The sequence below is a fragment of the Aotus nancymaae genome, unplaced genomic scaffold, assembly GCF_030222135.1.
Source record: "Aotus nancymaae isolate 86718 unplaced genomic scaffold, 86718_ANA_hifiasm-v0.15.2.pri h1tg000108l, whole genome shotgun sequence".
Taxonomy (NCBI): domain Eukaryota; kingdom Metazoa; phylum Chordata; class Mammalia; order Primates; family Aotidae; genus Aotus; species Aotus nancymaae.
In genome coordinates, this window is record NW_026988523.1 from 37,306,932 (window position 1) to 37,318,647 (window position 11,716).

General features: G+C 43.9%; 1 protein-coding gene and 1 long non-coding RNA gene across 7 annotated transcripts; one reads left to right on the plus strand and one right to left on the minus strand.

The window, feature by feature from the left end:
• Positions 1–2,214: 2,214 nt before the first annotated feature.
• On the minus strand, positions 2,215–6,196 carry LOC110567347 (uncharacterized). The gene is made up of 2 exons (XR_010340264.1): positions 5,769–6,196; positions 2,215–4,975 (listed from the first exon to the last, which is right to left on the minus strand). It is a non-coding gene; the product is annotated as an uncharacterized LOC110567347 (long non-coding RNA).
• Positions 6,197–7,604: 1,408 nt separating this feature from the next.
• Positions 7,605–11,428, plus strand: CD1D (CD1d molecule). 6 transcript variants are annotated; one of them, XM_064370397.1, is made up of 6 exons: positions 7,605–7,717; positions 8,032–8,298; positions 8,609–8,887; positions 9,385–9,690; positions 10,462–10,570; positions 10,664–11,428. In XM_064370397.1, exons 1-6 carry the CDS (start codon positions 7,657–7,659, stop codon positions 10,683–10,685), a joined length of 1,044 nt encoding a protein of 347 aa, XP_064226467.1. In that variant the 5' UTR covers positions 7,605–7,656; the 3' UTR covers positions 10,686–11,428. The 6 variants fall into 6 exon arrangements, with proteins under 6 accessions (XP_064226467.1, XP_012305176.2, XP_012305177.2 ...); XM_012449753.3 differs by having other exon boundaries at positions 10,465–10,570; XM_012449754.3 differs by having other exon boundaries at positions 9,412–9,690.
• The last annotated feature ends 288 nt before the right edge of the window (positions 11,429–11,716 follow it).

Sequence of the window (11,716 nt, forward strand, 5' to 3'; positions counted from 1 at the left end):
TTAGTGGAGTAAGTGACTGGTTCACAAAACTCCTAACCCAACAACAAGCAGAACAAGAATTAATACCAAGGAAATGACCTGGCAGATTTTCCTGCTAAGTCAGCCAGTACTGAAATTATTAAGCTATGCAATTTGAATGAACTTCCATAAGATTGAGTTAAGTCAAATTACCTGTGATAACTTATTTAACAAACAGTGCTATGCACCTGAATTGGAGAAAGAGAATAGACATTTAAGAGGATGTAAATCCAATGGTAAGCATAGATTCATGGAGAACCTGGATGGCTGCCTGCTTCTTCCTGAGTCCTTAAAGTTTCCATTGTCAAAAGCTCTGCACTCCACGACTTATTATGAAAGAGATAAAAGTATCCAAATTGTGAAGAAATATTGGTGGAATGACTCTTCTAAAAGTGATAAAACGATTTATAGCCACTGTTTGGCTTGTCAAATCCATAATTCTGATAAGACAATCAAAACTTTAGGTGGTGTATTTCCACTGTTTGAGGGATCACTTGACCATTCACAGACAGACTGAATTTCAATTTCTACCCTCAATGAGGTATTGGAATGTTCTTGTAATACTTTGTATGTTTTCTGATTGTATAAAAGGTTTCCTATGTAGAAAAGCTGATGCTATGATGACAATTAAGAAGTTATTAGAGGCTGGACATGGTGGCTCATACCCATAATCCTGGCGCTTTGGGAGGCAGAAGTAGGAAGATTACTTGAGGACAGGAGTTCAAGATCAGCCCATTTCTGAATGTCACTTTCTTTTTCTGTTTATAAATGCTGCCTGTCCACTAAACTGGTGGAACTCTCTCAAACTTTACTGGTTCAGAGTGCTGCCCAATTCATGAATTATTTCTTTGCTCAAGTAAACTCTGCCAAATTTAATTTGTCTAAGTATTTTTTTAACAATTGTGAAATGATCACAATTAAGCTAGTTAACATACCCATTACCTTTGCATAGTTACTATTTTGTGCACATGTGTGCATGCATGTGTTTGTGTGTGGTGAGGAGATTTAAGATCTGTCTTCTTAGCAAATTATAAGTATGCAATACAGTATTATTAACTATCTTCACCATACTATGCATTTGATCTCCAGAACTCATTTGTCCTGTATAATGGAAGCCCTTTGACCAAAATTAATGCATTTGCCCCTTCCCTCCAGCTCTTGGAAACCACTATCCCACTCTGTTTCCATAAAATTTTACTATTTTAGAGTCCACATATAGGTGAGATCATGTAGTACCCACCATGGGTTTATTTTGAGGCCTTGAATAAATCAAGGGTGCTAGGGTATTCTGAGTTAGTCTTGTTATAAAAGATGATTTTTTTTTCAGTAACATATTGCAAAACATTTCATAATTCAATGGTTCTTTTCCCAGAAAAAAAAAACCGGGAAATACGCAATAGTCAAAAAGTGTCTGACTCAACTGACCTTTGGAAAAAACATCAGTATAACTCCAGATAGCCCTAACTTCTGAAGGTAATACTGCCTGGCCTCTGTGGATAAACAAACAAAAACACAAAACCACACACACACAAACTAGCTTCTTGTCTTTAAGTGTGCAAGAATGTTAGCACTTACAATTTTTAAGATATACATAAACTAAACAGAACGGTTCAAGTTTTTAAAAGGAGCTTGGAAATTTGAAGAATGCAAAGATAAAAATATTGCCCCATGATTCATATAATTATTTTTCTTTTTACTTCCATCCTCATAGCTTCCCTCCTATCCATTACTTCAGCAATTGTGTAACCAAATTTAATCACTTAACACCTTATTGGTTACAAGAACATGTTACTATGTTATTTTAAGGTGTTTTGGGCAAATTACGCATAATTAGATAGTCTGGGTTAGGGCTGTCTACAAGATCCCAGTCTAGAGTGTGGTGCAGAAGCCTGTTTTCTCCAGGAATCTTGCTGCAACAGGATGTGGGAGAAGGGAAACATTAATGTTAGCAGAATGGGAGGACCCAGAATACAGAGACACTATCCTTGCATTCTAGCATCTCTCTGGCTGATTTAGAAGAGGACACAGAGGGAGACAGACATATGGCCATTTCTAGAATGATGAGCTCTGCTACATGCTGAGAGGACAGGTTCTCAAAGCCAGCTCGTGTACAAGTGTTTCAGTTTCAGTTAGTACCAAGCTTGGATTTAATTTGAACAGACAGGTTCGTGGGAAGGAAAAACACCAGCCGAAAAATAGGAATAAGAAAAAGGTTTATTTACAAATATATACATAGGTTGGTATCATACCCAAACAGCAATCTTGCAATCAACACCGGCGGTACAGCAGCGCGGGTAGGCACGAGTCAGATGCAGAAGCCTGTCTGTTTCATCAAGGCTGTGTTACACTGGTTTTTTATTACGCCTGGTTATATAACAAGTTCATTTAAGGATACTGTATTGGCACACAGACCCCCCCTCTTGAGAGCGAACTTCATTTTGTAACTACGTCCTTGAAGTTATTTATTAAAGAGCAGACACGGGAATTGGCCAGATTCCCGTGCCTTGTTTATTTAAGTACATGTGGGAACTTTCTGAGCTCTGAAAGCCCCCAGACAGTTCAAGGAAATGAAGATAAAACAGGCTCTCAAGCATGGAGTTCTGGATATAACTTCATTTAAAAACAACAGGAGAAGTAGACACAGATGTTTTAACTCTTACATTCTCGGCCCTTACGTATGGCCAGAACGACTGTAAGCAAGATGAGCATGTAACACAGAGGTATGCAAAGACTTAATTTGCTTATATACATATAGACTACAACTACAGCTACAAATACTGAGTATAATTTCAATAAAAAAGAAACTATAAAGTGGGAGAAAACGATATGGTACTTTAGGATGGACAAACAACCAATCCCACCAGTTATGATTACTATCTGTTGCAATAGCATGTGAATAACTTTGGAGAGTATTTCTAACAATAGTAGTTTGTATTCTATGTTGAGCTAATTGCTTAGTTAGTATTTGTAAGGATTAATTAAGTTGTTTATTTTGATATAGAATAACTGATAGGTTTAAATATACTTCTAAAGGGGGGGGTGCAATAATTGTGGAATGCGCACCAAAGTTGGTTGAGTTTTGTTAAAAATTTTTCCAATGATTATGTGCATGTAATCAGCCCAATCAATACAACCGATGATTGCAGTACTATTGTGACATAATAGATAAGTGGTAGCATTCGCAAAAATAGAGAAATTAGTGTCATTACAGGTAGGTAATATTTCTCTCTCTATATATGTAGCTGCTTGTTTCTGAGACATATGCATTAAGGAGCGTAAATCTACCATGCAACATGTAATATTAACAACAGAAGTAATATTTATGTGAACAGGATTATCACTGTATAGCACTCTTCTAACTGGAAACTGTCCTTTCCATGTTAACAGATTACTTCCACTCACGGTAAAGTTCACGTTCAAACATTCTTCATTAGGAGGACAAATGAAATTATCTTGCGTTAGGTTTGTTGTATCATTTTTCCATCCCCATCTCAATAACAGTTCTGTGGTGGAATTTGATTGCAGTGTCAAAATATTTCCTGGCGCAAAAGGAAGAACTGGATGGATGTTGTGGAATCCAAGAAGCAAGAAACCTATAAAATACTATGATCAGTAATATAAATGATTAGACGGTACTAAAACAGGAGTGTCTGCTGGAGGGATGAGAACATATACACAATTGTCTTTTCCTTTGGCTACTACTTCACCGGACTGGAGGGGCTTATCAGGGGCTGTCTGCACCCATACGTGTCCAGCGGTAGCTTTATTAGTGCTACCAAAACCAAGATGTTCAGGCAATGGAGGATATTTTTGTGCTTCCCAAGTTAAAGTCTGTAGAACAGGAATGAACAAAATTTGGGCAACTCGGTGTCCTTTAGGTAAAATAATATCAGTATCAGAAGAATTGTAACTTAAAAATTTAATTTCTCCATAATAAGCAGCATCAATGATCCCTCCCACAATCATCATACCTTTTAAAGCTAAACTTGAACGAGCAGCAAGCTGACCATAATAACCTGAAGGAACTTTTGGGCCAATTCCAGTAGGTATAACCTGTTGTGTTTGTGCGGTTAATTTTATAGTGTTATAAGTAAAAAGGTCATATCCTGCTGCTGCATTTGTGGCATTCCAAGGTTGTATAGCATTCGGATGAAATTCCACCAAGTAATAGTGAGATTGGTGACTTTGGTAGCTTGAGATTTAACTTCCAATAAGGGCGATGTGTTTAACATTTGTTGTAATGGAGTTTGCCCACTGGTTAACGGGCGGTTATTTAATTGCATTAAAGCAGTTAACAAGAAATCTTTCCAAGCATAATATGAAGGGCTTCCTAACTTCTGTAATTTTTCCTTTAATAAACCATTCATTCGTTCTATTAGACCTGCAGCTTGGGGATAATAAGGAATGTGATATATCCATTCTAAGTTATGTTTGGTACAGTAATCTGTTATTAACTTACCTGTAAAATGGGATCCATTATCACTTTGAATTTGTAAAGGAGTTCCATAGTATAATAGTATATAATCCAAGGTTTTTAAAGTATTAAATTGAGTAGCTCTTTTATAAGGAAATCCAATAAGAACACCAGAATACGTGTCAACAATGGTACAAATATAAGCACAGCCTTTGGACATGGGCAGCGGACCTACATAATCAATTTGCCAAATTTGAGCAGATTGTTTTCCTCGGGCTAATTCTCTGGTTACTTGCTGCAACCTTTCCTGATTACATACAGGACACTGATATGTAATAGTTTTACAAATATCAAGCGGGAGATAAATTCCTCTTTGATTAGCCCACCTGTACATGGTTTTTGCCCCAGTATGACTAGTATGCTCGTGTATCCATTGGGCACACTTTAGATAATCTTCAGCATGGGTATTGGAACTAATTTTAGTTAAATCGTCTGCCTTTTTGTTATGTAATTTTTCAACAGAATCCAAAGAGGTGTGAGCATCTACATGAAAAACAGAAACATTAGTACATTGTAAAACAATCCATATATTTTGCCATATTTCTGCTCCCCATAATGATTTATCTCGAATTTTCCACCCATCATGTTCCCACTGTGTCTGGATCCCAATCAGCCTTAGCGGTAGCAATGACTGCATGAACCTTCTGAGCATTTACCTTTCCCTTCCTTTTACGATATTTGTACTGAGCACAACGCACTGCAGCTTTTTCAGCTACCCCCTGATACGTTCTGACCTGATCTCCCAAAATAAAGTTTTGACATTGTAACATAGACAGTTGGCTTTGTAAATCCACCAACTCTTTTTCCAGCTGCAATTTTTCTTGCATAACCTTCTGTCTGTCTATATATTGCTTTCAATATGTAGATAACAAGATCCAACCTCGGCGACTTATAGCTGCCATTTCTTTTCCTTTCTCCACTGGAACCAACTCTAATGTTTCACACACCTGCATAGGGTCAGCAGATCGCAAGCGACCATCCCAATTCTCACTTAATCCTGTCGCACAAGCCCAAATACGAGCTACTGATGAGAAGGTGGGGTCATCCCACCCTGGAATATCACAAGTTACAGCTTTAATTTCTCGCTTAAAAAGAGGCATGTTATTCTCCCTCCTCCCCGAATCCTGCCGACTACGCCAATTTGTTTCAGTTTCAGTTAGTACCAAGCTTGGATTTAATTTGAACAGACAGGTTCGTGGGAAGGAAAAACAGCAGCCGAGAAATAGGAATAAGAAAAAGGTTTATTTACAAATATATACATAGGTTGGTATCATACCCAAACAGCAATCTTGCAATCAACACCGGCGGTACAGCAGCGCGGGTAGGCACAAGTCAGATGCAGAAGCCTGTCTGTTTCATCAAGACTGTGTTACACTGGTTTTTTATTACGCCTGGTTATATAACAAGTTCATTTAAGGATACTGTATTGGCACACAGACCCCCCTCTTGAGAGCGAACTTCATTTTGTAACTACGTCCTTGAAATTATTTATTAAAGAGCAGACACGGGAATTGGCCAGATTCCCATGCCTTGTTTATTTAAGTACATCTGGGAACTTTCTGAGCTCTGAAAGCCCCCAGACAGTTCAAGGAAATGAAGATAAAACAGGCTCTCAAGCATGGCGTTCTGGACATAACTTCATTTAAAAACAACAGGAGAAGTAGACACAAATGTTTTAACCCTTACAACAAGCAGTGGTGGTAACTGCTCTGCTTCTCCTGCCTGGGGTCACATAGCCTGACAGATCTGGAAGGACTTCCCTGAGGAAGTGACCTTGGAACTGATATCTGAGTGGAAATAACTAGGCACTGGGAGGGGGTGAGGTGAGGAGAGGGCCAAGAGCTTTCGCGTAGAGGGAATTTGTGTGGAGACCTTAGGTAGGAAGAGGTTTTGCACAGTGGAGGAACTGAAATCACAGCCGGGCTGAAGTACAGAGCAAAGGATGCTGGGGTGTGAGGTGATGTCAAAAGGTAGACACCAGGGCTAGAGGCTGCATAATCTTGCCGGCTGTGCCAATGATTTTCTACCCCAAGAATGCTACTTCAGGAGATTAGGCAAGAGGTTAGACGGTGGTGACAGTGGAAAAGTAGAGAAAGGAACTTATTCGAGAGATATTTGAAAAGAAGTGAAATAGAGATTAGTTAGTGATAGATTGGATAAAAAGAGTGAGGGAGAGGGAGGTGTCAGGCTGCTGCCCAGGTTCTGAGTGCCAAAGAGGGGCTATTTTCCTCAAGGTGATCTAAGCTTTGGAACCACGATTTTTGGTCACTTTTTATTTTCTATGTGAGAAATGGGGAGTTGGCTGTCCAGGTACACACTGTCATCTTATACTTGTTCTTTAAAAAGGAGGCGCATATTTGGGGAGTGAATGAGTGAGGAGCCAGAGGAGAAGGTGAGTGGGCAGAGGCCAGGGAGGAGAAGAGGACGAAGGGAGTCTGGGGACGCGTCCGCAAAAGGGAGTCAGGGAAGACACAGCAGAGGCCGGGGAGGGGAGAGCCAGGACCATGACAGGGAGAAAGAGAGGCTGGGGAAACACTGGGGTGGAGGAATCCTGGGATATGACTGGTAAAGAATCGTAGCCAACCTAGTCCAATCCTCTCAATGTGCAACTGAGGAAATTAATTTTTATGCTTTTACTTTATTGTAAATGTGATATTTACACTTGAGAAATTTTGGAAAACATAAAGGTGTAAAGCAAATTTAAATCAGTCATTATCATTCCACCTAGAGACACCTAAACTGCTAATGCAAGGACTTTGCTCCCTTTTCCCTTTGCAATTTTACCATGGTCCGAATTGTAACACAGATACCATCTTATGTCCTGCTTCTAAAACTTAAATAATGGTTGGAAAGCGTCCCACACGCTGACCCAAAGTCTCCGTTGAAACGGATTAAGACCCGTGGGCTGTGAAACCTACTGAAGTGAGCGGCGGCGCCAGGACTCCTGGGACCCCGACCTCTTTGCAGCTCGCACCGCTAACCGCGAGGGCGCCCTTCAGCAGAAGCAGCCAACCGCAGACACGCCGAGGGAGGAAGGCCGCCGGCGTCCGGGCTTGGGAACTGGCCGGCACCCAGGCCGAAAAGCACGTGGGCTGAGCGGGAGCGGAGAAGAGTGCGCAGGTCAGAGCGCGGCGCGGTTCCGCGAGGTCCCCACGCCCGGCGACATGGGGTGCCTGCTGTTTCTGCTGCTCTGCGGGCTCCTCCAGGCTTGGGGAAGCGCTGAAGGTGAGTGGAAAGGGGTTGCCTGACACATGTTGAGTGGACAGGCGCGCTCGCTCGCGGGAGGGTGGAGAGAGGGAGCCGGGCAGGGACGGAGGGCAACGCCCCATGGGGCGGGTGAGACCCGGGACGCAGCGGCGCGATCCCGCCAGAACACTCGCTGCTCCCTGGCTCCGGGAGAGGCAGCGCGGCTCAGAGCTCGCGGGCATCAGCCCCTCCTGAAGCTCGTCTCCCTGTTGTTTCTTTCTTTCTTCCTTCTCTTTACGCTGTCTGGTCTCCCGGCCACTTGCTACGCGCCTTGGGTCTTCATTCTCTCCCAGTCCCGCAAAGGCTTTTCCCCCTCCGCTACCTCCAGATCTCCTCGTTCGCCAACAGCAGCTGGACGCGCACCGACGTGTTGGCGTGGCTGGGAGAGCTTCGGACGCACAGCTGGAGGAACGGCTCGGACACCATCCGCCCCCTGAAGCCCTGGTCCCAGGGCACGTTCAGCGACCGGGAGTGGAAGACTCTGCAACAGTTATTTCGGGTCTATCGAGACAACTTCACCAGGGACGTGAAGGAATTCGCCAAAATGCTGCACTTAGCCTGTGAGCTGAGGGATAGGATCCTGGGCCGGTACCCAAGGGGAGAGAATGGCCACAGAAGCTCAACTGGGAGCCTGTGGCTCCACCTGATGAGACTCTCTGCTCTCTCCACCCTCTTCTGATTTCCCTTCTACCGGGAGATGTCCCAGCCTCTGACTCTTCAAACTGTCCCTTGTTCCTGCCTACTCCAGATCACTTATTCTCCTTCCCTTGAAGTCTGGGTCCCCATTATAACCCGCACATCAATTTCTTCTCTTTCATCTCTCCCAGTCTTTTAAATCCTACTTTGATCTCTCTCCATTCCTCTCCACAGATCCCATGGAGGTCCAGGTGTCTGCTGACTGTGAGGTGGACCCTGGGAACGCCTCGAATAACTTCTTCCATGTAGCATTTCAAGGAAGACATATCCTGAGTTTCCTAGGATCTTCTTGGGAGCCAGCCCAAGAGGCCCCAGATATGGTAAACTCGGTCGTCCGAGTGCTCAACCAGGACCAAGGGACGAAGGAAACAGTGCACTGGCTCCTTAATGACATCTGCCCCAAATTTGTCAGTGGCCTACTTGAGTCAGGGAAGGCAGAACTGGAGAAGCAAGGTCAGCCTGCCTTCCTCACCCCCTGCACTCCACTTCGGGGCTCCAAACGGGGCTTCTCCATTCCAGGGTTCTCATCCCTTTGAGCATTCAAAGGAGAGGAAGGCCCAGGAGGGGCTGGATGAGAGAGGGTATTTATTCATTTCACAGACATCAGCTGAGCACCTCTTGGGTTCCATGAATTGAATTAATAAACAACTGGGGTTGAAAAATGTCAGGCAGGTAGGATCCCTACTTGGTGGGGGGATGTTAATTAACACAATGTTTGAAATAAGCTACATATGTTGCTGCTGGACAAAGGGTGTTATAGGAGAACAGACAAGAGGCATTTATAGGGGGCTGGGACCAGAGAAGGAGAAAGAGTGTCAGGGCAGGTTCCCTGAAGAAGGTGGCACAAATGGGTTGAAAGTTGTGAGAGGCTTCATTTCCAAAGTGAACATGTGGGGAGCATGAACCTGGTATGAGGCCTGGGGCCTCTAATGCAGAGTTTTCACTTTAAGATCCCCTCATTCCCTTGTTGGATACAGTGAAGCCCAAGGCCTGGCTGTCCCGTGGCCCCAGTCCTGGCCCTGGCCGTCTGCTGCTGGTGTGCCATGTCTCAGGATTCTACCCAAAGCCTGTGTGGGTGATGTGGATGCGGGGTGAGCAGGAGCAGCCGGGCACTCAGCGAGGGGACGTCCTGCCCAATGCTGATGAGACATGGTATCTCCAAGCAACCTTAGAGGTGGCCGCTGGGGAGGCGGCCGGCCTGGCCTGTCAGGTGAAGCACAGCAGTCTAGAGGGCCAGGACATCGTCCTCTACTGGGGTGAGAAAGAGCTGGGGCCCAGGCTGGAGATGCCAGGAGGTGGTCCTCAGCATGGAGGGAGGCACTGGGGAAGGCAATGGCTTGATACACCCAGGATAGAGGAGTTTCAGAGACGAGGCCCCCAGTAGAAGGGATAGAGGGGTTTCAGATACAGGAAGGAGGGAAATAAAGACCCCAAAGTCAAAAAGGATCGAGACAAAGTGTTCTGTCTCTCTTCTGTCTCAAAGACACAAGAAGAAACAAGTCTACAAAACTCAAGGATCTAGAGGTAGGCAGCAAATAAAGAATTCCAGGAAGATTCAGTGCTTGGCAAAAAGGGAGCCAGGCCTTTGGGAAGGCAGGTTAGCAAAGATAGCTTGGTTGGCTGAGTGCTCCCTGTGTAGGGGCCAATGAATCTGCATATAGTATCTCATCTCATCATGCACAGTTCTCTTTGGAGCAGGTACTGCTCTTCTCACTTAATAGATGAGAAAACGGAGGCTGAGATAGGTTAACTGCTGAAGCCGCATAGAAAGTGGATGGGCTGGATTTAGACTCAGGTCTGCCTTGCTACCAAGCTGTTGCCCTTCCCGTCTATGCTACACTAGCAAATGCTGGAGTGGGCTGAATTTGGGATGCCCAGGTTCTGAAAACAAGATGGGGAGTCTACATTTATGAGGAATAGAAATGGGTGTTTTAAGTGGAGGAGGAAATAAGAAGTACCCAGACCAGGGGACTGGATATAGAGAGGGAGGGGTCCTGTGCTAAGAGACAGCCTTTTTTCCTCCAAAGCAGGTGGGAGCCATGCCTCCGTGGGCTTGATTGTCTTGGCAGTCCTGGCGTGCCTGCTGTTCCTCCTCGCGCTCATTGTAGGCGTCACCTTCTGGTTTAAGAGGCGGCGGTAAGTCTCCCCTTTCCCTTTCCTCGACCTCTCTCCCCTTCATTCGTGGGTCCCCTTTTCCTTAATGGTCTTTCCCTTTCTATTCTCTCACAGTTCCTATCAGGGCATCCTCTGACTCGCCTTGCCACATCTGTGTCTCTGAAACCTAGGACCTCTGGACCTCACGTTCCCAGGACTTCAGTCCCGGTTTGCTCAGGAATTGAAGATGAAAGGAGAGATACCTTTCCTCTCCTTTCAAAGTAGAGAACAGTCATAAGGCAGCTCTCATCACACCCTGTTAACATTTATCTAAAAGAATTTAAATTCTTTTTAAAAAATTACACTGCAAGTTTATAAGTCAAGCAGATCTATAAAATCAGAAGTGTAAACACATGCAAACTTGTGTCTGAAGACCCACCAGGGACAAGCAGGTAAGGGCTGGGGTGTGAGCGTGTGTGATGGGATCTGCAATGAACTGGAACGCACATGTCCTATCCAAAGGAATCAGCGGCAGCTGCTTGTTGTTAAGTATAAAGTCAGGACCTGGCTTGGCTTTAACCATTTTTCAAGAAAACTGGAAATCTGGATTTTCATGCGAATATGCCTGATTTTAAAAGGTTGACTCAAATTTTTTCAAAATACTATGTGGGACACCGCAAATACATACCTGCTGACTGATGACAAACCCAGGAGTTTGTGTCTTTTTTATCAAAAGTTTGCCCTGGATGTCATATTGGCAGTTTGAGGACACAGTTTCTATAGTACATTTGGATTTATGACTGAAGAAGGACATTTTCTGTTTAAAAGAAAATTAGGTTGTAAGAAACAGAGGCGTCTCAGGTTTTTACTTGATGTAATTAATAAATGAAGAGAAATTGTCGTGTATGTGTATTATGTTGAAAACAGCTACTCTAAGTAGGGATATTTCTCTCAAATGGTCATCATGTTTTTCCTTGGAAGAAGACTATCATGAAGGTAACCCTTCCTTCCCAAAATAATAGCAACAACAGCAATCTCCTTTACTTACAGCTATTCTTTTTTTTTTTTTTTTGAGACAGAGTCTTGCTCTGTCACCCACGCTGGAGTGCAGTGGCGCGATCTTGGCTTACCACAACCTCCACCTCCCAGGTTCAAGCAATTCTCCTGCCTCAGCCTCCTGAGTAGCTG

Excerpts from the sequence above, each read along its gene's own strand:
- CD1D (XM_064370397.1), top strand. The coding sequence starts at position 7,657 with ATGGGGTGCCTGCTGTTTCTGCTGCTCTGCGGGCTCCTCCAGGCTTGG. Across the intron at positions 7,718-8,031 it reads GGCTTGGGGAAGCGCTGAAG|TCCCGCAAAGGCTTTTCCCC; the intron begins GTGAGTGGAAAG and ends ATTCTCTCCCAG. Across the intron at positions 8,888-9,384 it reads GGCAGAACTGGAGAAGCAAG|ATCCCCTCATTCCCTTGTTG; the intron begins GTCAGCCTGCCT and ends TTTCACTTTAAG.